Here is a 14,082-nt window from a genome sequence, read left to right as displayed (position 1 = left end):
GTGTGTGCGTGTGTGTGAGCGTCAGCGAAAGTTCAATTCAACAACAGACGAGCCACAGCCAATCAGTTCACACCGAAAGTGAAAGTTGGAGAAAACAAAGGCTCCCGCAGCGTTCATGAGGACGTCCAGCCTCGAGTCGAACTATCGCCCCAACGCCGGAGAGTCGTCGCCCTGCCGAGGAGCGTGTGCGGTGAGTACCGACCCGGAGTGGTCGTGTGTTTGGAGGCGGACGTCTTGCGACTCGTGTTGCGTGTGTACGTTAAGTTAGTGAAGCGGTGAAGTGTGTACGTTACGTATGTTCGTACGTATGTCCGGCTTAATGAATGGCGGGATTCGAGTCTACTTTATTTAATGTATTTATTTTGAGAAGAAGGCGAACTTGTATGTGTCTAACTCTCGGATTGTTTTTTTGACGAGGAAACGACTCGACTCGCGTTTTAGTCAAATGAGCTCGCGCGCTTGTCAACCTCCTCCAGATGTACACAGCTGCACGGTGTCCGCGCACGCGGGTTGACAGCGCGAGTTCAGACCAGGAAGAGAAACGCTGGGTTGAGATGCATAGAAATATCTATATATTAGATAATCCTTTATTAGTCCCACTGTGGGGACATTTCACAAATCACAGCAACGGTGCACATCAGAGCATTAATAGAAAATAAATATAAAACACACAACACAAAAACAATACTAAATACTAATACTGCTAACCCTAAACTAAACTTCTATTCATATTGTGAAGTATTAACACACCTGTTAACATTACGTCTTTTAACGGGCATGTTTGTGCACTTCAAACAGGAACTTATTTCTTTTTAAATCTGCACTTTTTGATGTTAATCTTCCATTTAACTTGAACAATGACTGGTGATTCATTCTATTCTTAATCAACTGTTGCTCAGAGGGATCTTTTTCTATTTTTGCCTTTCAATTGTCAGTCGGGTCTAACCGTTGTACACATTTTTTTTTACCAACCGTTTCATACAAAAAAACATACTTGTGAAGAGTACTTTCTACAACCTAAGATCACTGCAAATACATGACATATACAGAGCAGTCCTCTCAGCCATCCTGTGGCGGGTGAGCCCAAACTTATGACCGTCAGTGTATACAGTGTTTGGATTCCCACGACAGGACATCAGGACACTGCAAGTAAAGTGAGGCTGACGCACTTGACTGACATGTCGATGTCTGTCTGAATAACTTTTGTTCTTCTGACTTCAGCATATGGATCCCAACGTTCCTAAAGAATCTTGACAATCGCCTCCTATTTGGTTACAATTCTTTTTTTTAAAAACACATTTAAGAGATTATAATGACGTATGTCATATAGCTGTTTGTCATCATTACCCCTCATAATAATCTTGTTATAATTGTTAATTTTACACGTTAACTTGTTTAGTTTGTGTATTTTTTTTAACTGTCAGAGATCGACATGGATCGAGCTACAGTATCGACTCTGCCTTAAAGCACGGTTCCTTGACCACGCAGTTTGTTATTGTGACGGTCACTGGGGAGGAAAGGCTGTCAGGTCGGTCGTACACTCTTGATAACCAGACAGGAAGTGAGCAGAAAGGCTAGATAACCGGGATTTGGAAGTGGAACATTTAAAAAGAATTCTAATATTTTTAATTGCTTCAACATCAAACTTTGTTGAAATGCCTTTCAGCATATGTTCAAGTAAATGCTGCAAAAGACAACATTCCAACGTTGGGTGACCGGCACGCCACAAGGCTAAATCTTGACGAAGGTTTTGGAAGTATAAAAAAATAGAAAAATAAAAAGCTGATAAAGGAGATCGACGCACACAATAAGTATGCAATATATCTGGGAAACGTCGCTCAAGTGAGGATAATCAAAATCAACTGGAGTAAAGTCAGAAAAGGCATTTCAGGAAAGAAAGTAAAGGCGCACAGGGGTCATCAGAAATGTTCCGTCAGCTCTTTATTGTCTGTTGCCTCTGGCGTATCTAAAACTCTTCAAGCGTTTAAAAAAAAAATCTCTCTTTCTCTTTCAGTATACAACTTGTTTGTTTGTTTTAATGTGCAGTGCTCATTTCAAGAGCATGTGAATACAAACCCTTTAAAACAAGTAGTCAAACAGGACGAACAGCCTCGAGTCAGACCGCCATGCAGTCACACTATCAGAAACTAAAAAACAGAAGCAAACTCGGCATGCATGTTTAGAACCGTGTTACACATTTTGGGACAAATACATGAAGGCTGCTTTTGTTTTGGTGCATCTTCTGAGCAGCATCATCAGTGCCGGTTACCGCCAACCTCTTGAGGATAATATACGGTGAACTAATATTTTAGACAGGTCGCTGATAAGATATCCCCGCTGCCACATTCTCAAGAAACAAGAAAGTTAAAAAAAAAATTGCAGAAGGGATCAGATGTTTCTTTACTCATTTAGTTTTATTTTGCTTGGTATTTTCTGTTTTATGGATCTTTGTTGTTTTTCTTTTTCCTTCTGTTTAAAATTAGCGTATATACAAAGCTATGTTATGGGAAATCTTTTTTTCTCTCAGTTACAAGCTATTTCTTATTTATCTGTTTCATAATATAAATGATCACACACACACACAGAAGAATGTGCTCTGTGGAGACCTCGCTTCCCTTTTGCAGTCACAAATGCATGTATGCAGCTTTGCTTTTGGAGAACAGGTGTTATGGATTATGGTTGTGTGTCTTATTTTCATGAAAGAACGCGAAAACATTTTATTTCACTCTTACATAACACACTGCAGGGGTACAAAGGTTGTGCAAAGGTCAATCGTTTTTTAAACCAATAGAAAGCGGTGCATAGTACCACAGTGTACACAGTGTTCGTTCTAATCTTAGACCTCATTTAATACAACAATAAAATGGCCAATTGCTGGGAGGCGGGGTTAAAGAAACCGCTCCGGGTCATTTTGTGCCTGGATGTTGAGCCAATTTGGCTTCATGCCCCCCTTGGTCCACTTTGCACAGACTCCGCCCCCTTTCTCTTTGTATATCCTGTGAGGTCATAGGAAATAAGTTAAAACAAAACTTTCTTTCCGCTTCTATTGTGTCGGCCAGAATAAAACAAAACCAAAACCACACCCGGTAGGCAGGAGGAAATCAAGTTACAGAGATCTCATAATCAAATTAGGAGGAGCTTTCCGATTGCTGGAGGGGAAACGAAACCCAGACCACAAGGAACCACGAGGGTTCGGCAGGCAGCACACCCCGTCGTCATTGCTTTCATCCCATTTTAGAGCGGTCACCGGAAAGAAAACCTGCTCTATTGCTTCGGTCATCTAATGCACAACGAATGATAAACGTTTGTCTCCGTGTTTGTCTGCCAGGAACAGACACAGATGTGTTCCGTGGTGTCTGGCGTCCACTTTACACTAGAAACCCTGATCTCAGTGCTGTGATGAGGTAAAACCCCACAGTGTGTCCGTTTATATGTACATTTTTCACACGAATTAAAGCACTTTTTTTTCTGTGCCGTTTGTTATGATAATCCTTCTGCACATATCCTGACTACGAGGGCTGCGCTTTGTCTCTTGAAAACGTAAAGCGCTTTTCCGCTTGGTTTTCGTTCCTCTTTTGCGGAGAGAAATCCAACCGCACCAAAATGCAACACGACAAACTATTTGAGAATAGTGAACCATGTGCGACTCACAAAACAAGTTATGTTTGCAAAAAACAATCTGATTGTCTGAGAAGAAAACTGCAGATAATCTGTCATTCTCACCAGCGTCTGTCACAACACAACACAGTCGTTTGAGGAAGTCAGTGATGTGTTGAATCTGAAATGCGACGTCCATTGTAAAAAACCCACAGCACCCATTAGATCCACTGGTAACGCAATTAATCTTGTTCAACCAGCACAAAACAGGCTTGCTTTGTTTTTGCAGCACAAATATGTGAAGATCTACAACATGGAGCACCACACTTTTTATAAGCTTTTATCATGGTGTGATTGATGTAATAATCATACATCCTTGTGGGTTAGATTATATGGTGATATGGCCAGAAATAAGAGTTTTTCTTTTTTAATGAGTAGTTCCCAGTTTATACAAGAAAATATAGAAAAAGAAGAATGTTTAAAAAGTAAAATACAGCCTGCAAAACACCAGAATGCATATTAATGTCCCCGCCAATGGGTGTGCATTATTGTGAGGCTCTTCAGTGCGTTCAGAAATGTCCGTGCAACTTTAAAAAGAGACGGCGCGGTCGTAGCACATGGCAGAAGTGTGGCGGAGGGGCGGGTAGGAAATAGATTGTGTTAAAACATGTGTCTGCATTTGTTACATTTGATATGATGAACACGTCACAAATGGTTTGTTCTGTCACTTCAGGTAAATGAACATGGCCTCAATGTGGATCCTCCTTGTTATCCTCATCAGCATAGGACATGCAAAGACAGGTAAATTCTTCCCTCGGTCAGAGAATTTGAAGTACGAAAGGCTGCTTGCTACCGACTGTCACGTCTCATCCTCTCGTATTTTCTTCTGCATAAGAATCTATGAGTCTGGACTGCAGGGCTGAACAGCTGGGACAGTACGGCCAGCAGTCGCTGCTGGAGTGTGTCATCAAAACAACCCAAAACGACCTGCGGGTACGGGTGGTCAGCTGGAAGAAAGCCAACCTGGCCTTGCTGGTCTTTTACAAAGGGAAGATCACAAAGGAGGATGGCTTTTCGTTTGCCCAGCCGTCCTGGAATGACAGAAACATGAACGTGTCGCTGCTCATCACCAACACCACAGTGAAGCACGAGGGACGTTACACATGTCTTGTGATGACGAACGTCGGTGAAAAAGTAGAAGCCATCAGCTTCAAAGTCACAGGTGAGAGCCTCCAGGCCTCGGTCGACCTCCGACCATCATGAGCCTCAAATGCATCTTCCAAACCCCCCCCATTCCCAACTCATTTCACACTGAGCAACTTTCCGTTTCAGTACCACACATAATTACATCCAGGAACGCCTGTTGCGGGGGACAGTTTTATGTTTGTCTTTCATCCCACACACTTTCAAATATAATAGTCCACTTCTTTTTGTAATAGTTAATTGCTGTCATTTGGTTGACGTCACGGTGCAATGTTCAGCTTAATGATCGTGTTTTTTATTATTATTTGCAGCTAAATACAGCAATCCAACCATCGTGTCCAGCCCTAAGGCAATCACTCCGAAAACAGACGGAACCCTGACCTGTGAGTCCAATGGCGGCTACCCAAAACACCAACTTCGCTGGTTCGACGAGGACAACAAGGAGCTGACAAGTGATGCTCCAACGGAGGCGAAGCAGACAGACGGGGGTCTGTTTCAGCTCTCGAGCAGGCTGGTTGTAGGAAAAGAGTCCTCTGTCTCCAAATACATCTGCGGGGTGTTCAATGCCAGCGGAGGCCGAGAGGAAGAGACCCCATTCCTTGTCAAATACGCGCCAAAAACCGAAGGTATTTGCTTTACACAATGAAATGTCGTACAGTGTGTGTCGTACATGAGGTCACATGAACGGACCCAGCACATAGAGGACCGAAACCAAAGAGTTAAAACTGATCCAATGGAGCTTGTTGTTCATGAAAGGTTTAAAAGAAAATGCTATGAGGAAACAGTTCTGCAGGTGATAACATCAACAAGCATGACTGCAAGGAGTTAGTTCACCTTGACACCCTATTACAAAACAGCATAAAAAAACGATATATATATATATCGTAACACATTGTTTAGCTGCAGTTTTCTTAATTAAATATGAAATATTCCAAAAGTTAGGGTTTTTCACTTATGTCATTGGTTTTGGAAGCTATATTTTATTTAATTAACGTGTGCAGAGACATTTTATGTTATCTCCAGACTCTATTTGAGTCCCGCATTTGGTTAAAGCTCAGTGTATGTCGTGCATTCCAGTGCTTGTGTTGACTGGTCTGGTGTATTTTGAACCCGAAGAACACAAAACCTGAATGAAACTGTATTCCGGGTTGTGTTTTCTGTTTCTTTTTGTGTGATACATACCTTTTGTAGTGGAGGAGCTAGTTAGCGAGACAAACCCCCTTATTGCTAAAGTAGCTTAACAAAAATAACGGGTTCAAGGGATCCTACGCTTACATGTGGGACAAGACGGCGGTCTTTGAAAGTATGAACTCGGCTTAAATCTGATATCTTTCTCGAAACCTCAAAACAACGATCCTTATGCAGGAGAGAAAACTATGCGGCCCTGATAAGACTGCTTTTTGTGTTGTTTTGTCTTGTTTTGTGTTGTTTTGTCTTGTTTTGTTTTGTCCATCTCTTTGATGCAAAACTTGTATCAACAGTTTTCCTCTCGGAGTAAAAGAGAAAGCAAATGGAGGTTACAGGGGGAACTTCCCACCATTGCATGCATACATTTTTAGTCTTACTAGTATGAGAGTGTGATGAAAATATAAAAAAATCTTTATTGTTCAATTTGATTCATTCAGAACTGGAACAGCGGAAGGAGTTGGATATGTCCACCAAGATCGTGGCCCCCGTGGTGGTCATCGGATCGCTGATCGCAGGCTTGCTGTTTGCGCTGCTGGTTTACAGAAAGCGATCTCAAAGTGAGTACCTACACGGGCCCTCCTTTGGCTTTTGGTCAAAACAAACCAAGACATATATTATTGAGTATGAACGCATTTTTAAAAAAGTACAAGGTTGCTGGTTCCATTTTGGATGTTCTTCTTCCTCTCAGAAACCAGCATCACATTAACCGTTTCAGGCTACACAAAGACAGCATAAAAAAACGATATATATATATATCGTAACACATTGTTTAGCTGCAGTTTTCTTAACCCTCCGCGCACTTATTTTAACGCAATTAACGCAATCATTTCTCCGCGAAAGTGGATGAATCAGTCGGGAAACCTTCAACGTGATTGGTCAATCCGTTTGTCTGTCAACATTCCAATGAACACTCAGTAAATCACAAAGGACGGAGGACAATGAGCCTTATTTCAGAGCTGAGATTGTTCTGAATGTTTGATGTATAACTGAATTTAATTATGACAGGACCAATGGGGTCTCAATATATTTTTTTTTACTAATCTGATGTTTCACTGAAGAAACAATTTATCATCCACGATATTAACACAGCTATGTGTGAAGTTTCATTTAACCTCGCCTTTGGACTTGACGATATTTTATCCTCATGGGGCTTAGTCATTTATATTTACTAACATATTTTACCCTTAGGCACTTTATGTTTGTTTGTTGACTACGAAAAGAACACCGACATTAAACATTGAATGGGGTCAAATTAACCCCGGCGGCAGGAGGCCACTGGTTCTGCTGTGTTCAATGTTAAAGATGACAGGACCAATGGGGTCTCAATATACTTTTTTTTTACTAATCTGATGTTTCACTGAAGAAACAATTTATCATCCACGAATGAACTTTTAACTTTTAACTTTCAATTGCGACATTAATTAATCTTAATTTCAAACGTAACACATTGTTTAGCTGCAGTTTTCTTAACCCTCCCGCCGCCTTAGGGTCATTTTGACCCGATTCAATGTTTCACCCTCCTGTTACCTTTATATTTACTAACATATTTTACCCTTTGGGTTCAATTTGACGCCAGCAATTAAAACCTCCAGAAAATTATTAGAATTAATATTGTTTTCCAAGTTTAAGTGTGAGGCACTTTATGTTTGTTTGTTGACTACCGAAAGAACACCGACATTAAACATTGAATTAACCCTAAGGCGGCAGGAGGGTGTAATATTGATTCGGGTCAAATTGACCCTAAGGCAACACAAGGGTTAATTAAATATGAAATATTCCAAAAGTTAGGGTTTTTCATGTCTGTCTTTAAACAATAGTCAGGCATCATCTAACTTCAAAAGAGGTTTTGGGATAGTCTTCCCGTTCATACTTCCTTTAAACTCTGATACAGTAGTGCGTAGTGATTCGCTGCATTACTGATGTACTACGGAAATACTACAGCACTATTATGATGTTTGATTGTGAAATTTGAATACAAACGCTCTGCATGCTGTGCGGTATGTCATCAGGTAGGAGTGCAACCAATCACAGAACTTGTGTTTCCAAATATTGTCTTTGCTTTGAGTCCCGGATCATATCAGCAGAGAAAGAAAAGGGGGGGAAAAGGACCGAAGATAAAAAGCGATGCTAGATTGTTTTTGTTGTTTTTTTCTTCTTAAAACGGCTGGTAAACAAGGCTCCGGTCGTAACATTTATTTAAAACTCAGTGTAAAAACCCCATAAATTATGTATGTTATCCTTTTACTTTGTTACAGTAATCTGCATTATTGCATAAAAACACACAATTCAAATGAATAAAAGATTGTATATTTATTGATTTCGAAACACATTGTGCCATTTTAATGAAGTATAAGCTGCTTGGAGCTAGTGTTATGAAGTTCAGCAGCTCATAATTCCCTCACGCTGTCATATTGCTGTGACTATCCGCTCAACAGGTTTCATTCAGGTGTCTCTCCAACAAACAACGTTGTACTCAATTACATTTAACCATACAATAGGCGGAGCTTGAAAGCACAATAGCGTGAAGTGAACAAACCTGTAGAACAACTGGCAAGTAGCCATGCTTTTCCAGGAAGGAAAGTACCTGCTCTTGAAATGTGTATTTAAATTGCGCGGTGTGTGTGCTGCCAACCTCTCATGACAGGCCAAAACACAAACAGGCTCACAAAGATTGGTTTCTGGAGTCGATCTCTGACGTTTCATTCTTCCATCATTTTCTTCACAGAGATCCGAAGGCCCTCCACAGCACCCCTTATGGGTACGTCCATCTTTGGACACACTCTTGCTCTTGTTTTTGTTCCAGCGTTGTCTCTTTCTAGAGGTGTAAATTATTTTTTTCCCCCCACTGATTCTTCTACCTGTCGGCTGGTTTCAGCGAAACCTGAAACAGGTTTCCCTTCTCTGCCTGTTGAGGCATGTACTCCCACTGTGTTTTGAACATGAACTCAGGTGCAGCACATGTTGATCATTGAAGGAAGGAATGTAACTAGCGACAAATACAATCTTCTCAATGGGTTTCCTCTGACTTAAACGATGTCTGGGGAAGCACAGCGATATAGATGATTTTATTTTTTCTTGGCTTTGGGGGAAACTGGGCTCGATCTCTAATCACTTTTTAGAATCTAAACCTCAGGCGTGTTTCAGACACTCCCCGTGCGGGGGGGTGGGGGGGGGGGGGGGGGTCTGCTTCGGCTCGCTTGCCACAGACCTGCTCAACATGGTGATGGTTTGATGCCCTTCCATTGTAAACCACATTAAAAATATTTTCATTTCTTCCAGGTGGTCATCTCGGGGTCCCCACTGTAGATGTCGAAGAAGGTATGTCTGAATCACTCACTGTGTCACACTTAACTTCAAATGCACTCCATAACAATTCATTTATGCTTCCATTTGAAATATGTTTTGCAGGAGATGATAAATACCCAGACAACGTGGCGTGAGGTAATTATAGTGCTCCAAACAAGCAGTTATTTTCACCTCCATTTCTTTTTGTGTCTATTTTCAAGACATAATTAAGGTATCTGAAAGCTCTCTCTCTCTCTCTCTCTCTTTCCCCGCCCTCAACAGGTGTCCCATCATATACAAGCTATATTACTGGCAACCTTTGAAATCAACACTTCCTTTTTTGCTGATGTGCACTCTATCATTGCACTTTGCCCATTGCAAACTGCTGTGTACACAACCAGGAGTTTATTGTATTGCTGGGATTCATCAGAGGATGTGTCAGTCCTTCACTCACCTCAAAGTACGAAGAAAACACTTCAATCACATCTCAATCTAAAGAAGGACTTTGTCTGATTTTACCATCACCGAAACCCAACTTGATGAGGAATTCAGGATGGCCGCGAATGTTGCTTGGGATGTTGGAGGAACTGTTGAGTTTAATTGTACCCACGCATTAACTGTTGTCTTTGGCAGCTTGGCAGGAGTGGCCCTTCTTACTTCCTCTCATCACGTCATGTCGATGTTACTCGGAAAAAGTTTATTCGTATCATGATGGGGCAGAGGTTTGTGTTTGTTTGTTTGTGTGTGTGTGTGTGTGTGTGTGTGTGCGTGTTGTACGGGAGCAGGGGAAATGGAAACGATGTTGCTAGTTTAGTAGTCTGATTTTACAGAATTTTTTTTTTTGCATTAGTTTTGTGATTGTGCTAAAAGACGAGAGTTCATCTATATTTGTCTTTCTGTCAGCAAATGAAAATACCAATTGCTAGTCACAAGCTGTTACACTGTTAAGACGTAAAGGTGTGAATCAGAACCACATAGGATCTTCAGCTTGTCCTCATAACATAAACATTTTGGGTTTCTAGTAGGACCTTTTTATAAAGAGTCCATTTGAACCCTTTCAGAGGGTTCTACCTATAACCCTCTCAGGAACTTCTGTCCAGCCACACTCAAAAAAAACGATTCAAGCCCTTCTTAGAGGTGACACATTTAAATATTGTTTGATACATTTAAATAAATCAATTCCAAAAATAGATATTTATATTTAATGGGTGTAACACAAAATGTATGAATACTTTCATTTATTAGATTTATTTAGGTTAGATGGTATGCATATCAATTCAAAATAAATGTGTTTCATTGAGAACTACCCTTTGCGCATGCGCCTTCTGAAAATCAGTTGTTTGCATGAGGTGAAGTGACTTTCGGGGCTGTACGGTGGTGTACTGGCTAGCGCTGTCGCCTCAAAGCCAGAGGGCTGTGGGTTCAATTCCCAGTCGGGGTGTTCCTTCTGTGTGGGTTTTGCATATTTTTTTAGTTAGTTAGTTTATATTTTGAGTTGGACAAACACAAATTAATTTAATTTAATGAATATCGTTATTTTATTTTAGATGTATTTGATACAAATGAGTTGGACTAACTTAATTACATTTTATTGCACTGATGTGCTAAATTTGAGTTGGAGTTGCATATAATTATTGGATGGAAAACCTGCCAACAATTTAATTGAGTTCATCCAATGAGTCATTTCATTGAGTGCAGGGGGTTCTACCAATAACTCTAGAGCGTATTCACGTGACGTCAGAATCTCAATCGCTCCATCTTGGGGTCCCACTTATTAAATGTCAGAAGAAGTTGACCTGGCTATCGTGTCCGCTGTTTGATTATGCGAGAGCCCAGCAACCTCATGTCCTTCTGCATTACCAAAGAAAGATTTCAGCGGTTGGAATTGAATATTCGCAACGCTTTTTTACCTGATTTTACTCGCTCAACACTTTGTGGTTAATTCGCTAGTTACCCCTAGTTACCAGCACATAGCCCGGTCACATTCCTGTAAAACAGTTTTCATTTCCGCTATCGACCATGGGACATTAACAACTATTTCTGCGTTATACTTGTTGTGGAAATACCACAAATGTCGGAACATCAAGCGCCCCGTGTCTGGTTTCATATATGATCCGTAGTCGCACAGCTCCGCCTCCAGGACGAGTGTCTGATGAAGCCGCTTCCAGCTCATTCAGGACCAGCAGTGACTGTTTGGCTGGCCGTGCTGAGTGCTGTTCCCATGGAGCCATCTGGCCAATGTTGAGTGCAGTGTTACCCCCTCACTGCCTGAGAAAAGTCAACCCCAGCACATCTCATAGTGCATTGCACATCCTTATTCTAACCAACGAGGAAGTACATGAGAGAGCTGCTGGTCGCACTTCCGCACGTCTCAAGATCTTCACGTTCTTGCTGTTGGAAATGAGTGTGTGGTGGAAGAAAGCCCAAAACACAGTTTGTGTTCCTCTAAGTCAATGATTTTCAGCCACTGTGCCGCGGCACACCAGTGTGCCGTCAGAGATCATCAGGTGTGCCGTGGGAAAATGTCCAATTTCACTTAATCGGTCCAAAAAAAATCGGACATTGTTGAGTGTCTGAGTCTGTAATATTTTGGCTGGCCTAGTAATGAAATACTCTTCCGAGCCAGTAGGTATCGTAGTAATTACTTTAAGATATTAAATGATGCGCTGGTGGAGAACGAAGATGGAGAAATATTTAAAAAGAAATATGCAGACTGAACTGACATTTTGTAATTGTTTTGGTTTTGGGGTGTGCCGGGAGCTTTCAAGTTAAAAGATCATTCTGGAAAAAAACAGAAGATCAGTTTAAAAATATATATATATATAGAGAGTTTCTTTTATAAAAGTGTGAGGTTGTTTTGCTGTGTGTCTGTAATAACTCCAACTGTTGTGTTAATGTGATTAACATACACTGTCAAAACTGATCTTTGATATATTTCCATTGAAACGGAGAACCGTGTGAAGACATTGACGTCTCCAGATGTATTGGCTGGTATCCAAGTTTATCTTCTGATATATTTTTAACTGTGTAGGGGTCTTCATCCTTTTTCTCTTTATCTCATCTTTTGCACATATTCCCGAAAAAAAAGGAAGAAATTCTTGCAGACATTAAAACATTTTTTATTCCAGCCTTATTGTTCTCTCTCTGTAAATGAATATTGTAATATAGTTTTTTTAAACGAATAATAAAATGGTTGACTGCGATAGCTCTGGCACTTTTTTATAAAAGCCCTTGACTTCAGAGATCCCCTGTCTTGTATATATTCCTGTTTCTCGATCAGGCTGAACGTATCTGTTCTCAGTCAATAAACACATGTTACATCATTTTCATCCATACTCGAGGCGAATATTGCAGAACTGTGTAATCTCCATCCTGCCATCTTTTGGACAAATGGCTCTACAACATGTGAGGGCACAGCAGCAGCACACGTGTGGTACTAAACCGACCTCACCACCTGGTTTGGTTGAGAGCTCCACAAAGCAGCAAGGAGGTGGACTTCTAGTTGAGATTGTTTATGCAAAAAATTTAAAATAATCGTAGAAATTAAAAGTTTCCTTTAATTAATATTCGTATGCATGATTGTTCGTTCTTGAAATATGGGCCTGTTCTTCCTCATTGGCTGCATTAATAGGATTCAGATCATTCAAGTCCCATGTGTCCATCATACACTTCGCTGTGCACTGAAAGGCTTCTCTGGTTTATTACAGGAGATTACATTTCTCGCATGGCCATTCTGGTTGATGGGTGTTTTTAGCGCCATGTTGCAATAAAATGGTTCAATAAACACTTGTGTACAGTATTTTGTTGGAACTGTTTCACTGTCATTTTGGAGGCTGTCGTTTACTGTTGAATTCCATAGTTCAGGTGTTTCTATTATTGGATGTGCACATTGTCAATTAATTCAATTTATTTTGTCGAGCCACAAATTTAAAATTTGCCTCAGAGGGCTTAACAATCTGTAAACCTACGATATCCTCTGTCCTGGGACCTCACATCGGTTCATGCAAACTTTAAGGAGAGGAGAGAAAGCACAAAGACTCTGGGGGAAAACTAGAGTTAGTAATGTGCATTAATGGGACATGAATTCAATCAGAAGGAGATAAAGAATAGGAGCGAGTATGGTACTATAGTGGGGTAATGTGGTACTATACGCTCTCTAGTATATGCACTCTAGGGGTAATACGGTACTATACACTCTAGTGGGGTAATATGGTACTATACACTCTCTAGTGGGGTAATATGGTACTATACACTCTAGTGGGGTAATATGGTACTATACACTCTTTAGTGGGGTAATATGGTACTATACACTCTAGTGGGGGGTATATACACACAGTGGGGTAATATGGTACTATACACTCTTTAGTGGGGTAATATGGTACTATACACTCTAGTGGGGTAATATGGTTCTATACATTCTAGTGGGGCAATATGGTACTATAAACTCTAGTGGGGTAATGTGGTACTATAATCCCCCTAGGGGGGTAATATGGTACTATACACTCTAGTGGGGTAATATGGTACTATACACTCTAGTGGGGTAATATGGTACTATACACTCTCTAGTGGGGTAATATGGTACTATACACTCTAGTGGGGTAATATGGTACTATACACTCTAGTGGGGTAATATGGTACTATACACTCTAGTGGGGTAATATGGTACTATACACTCTAGTGGGGTAATATGGTACTATACACTCTCGAGTGGGGTAATATGGTACTATACACTCTAGTGGGGTAATATGGTACTATACACTCTAGTGGGGTAATATGGTACTATACACTCTAGTGGGGTAATATGGTACT

At 40.7% G+C, this 14,082-nt stretch overlaps 1 protein-coding gene across 4 annotated transcripts; it reads left to right on the top strand.

Annotated features, from left to right (window-relative positions):
• The first annotated feature begins 79 nt into the window (after positions 1 to 79).
• zgc:174863 (uncharacterized protein LOC100136852 homolog) lies at positions 80 to 12,476 on the top strand. 4 transcript variants are annotated; one of them, XM_056410064.1, is made up of 10 exons: positions 80 to 190; positions 3,335 to 3,404; positions 4,331 to 4,398; positions 4,493 to 4,819; positions 5,112 to 5,426; positions 6,426 to 6,545; positions 8,714 to 8,746; positions 9,268 to 9,306; positions 9,397 to 9,429; positions 9,556 to 12,476. In XM_056410064.1, exons 3-9 carry the CDS (start codon positions 4,335 to 4,337, stop codon positions 9,426 to 9,428), a joined length of 930 nt encoding a protein of 309 aa, XP_056266039.1. In that variant the 5' UTR covers positions 80 to 190; positions 3,335 to 3,404; positions 4,331 to 4,334; the 3' UTR covers position 9,429; positions 9,556 to 12,476. The 4 variants fall into 4 exon arrangements, with proteins under 4 accessions (XP_056266039.1, XP_056266038.1, XP_056266037.1 ...); XM_056410063.1 differs by having other exon boundaries at positions 3,329 to 3,404; XM_056410062.1 differs by lacking the exon at positions 3,335 to 3,404.
• Positions 12,477 to 14,082: the final 1,606 nt, after the last annotated feature.

Source organism: Pseudoliparis swirei, chromosome 24 (genome assembly GCF_029220125.1).
Source record: "Pseudoliparis swirei isolate HS2019 ecotype Mariana Trench chromosome 24, NWPU_hadal_v1, whole genome shotgun sequence".
In the NCBI taxonomy this organism is placed as follows: domain Eukaryota; kingdom Metazoa; phylum Chordata; class Actinopteri; order Perciformes; family Liparidae; genus Pseudoliparis; species Pseudoliparis swirei.
The sequence above is the reverse complement of the archived record's forward strand: the minus strand, read 5'-3'. Positions and strand labels throughout refer to the sequence as shown.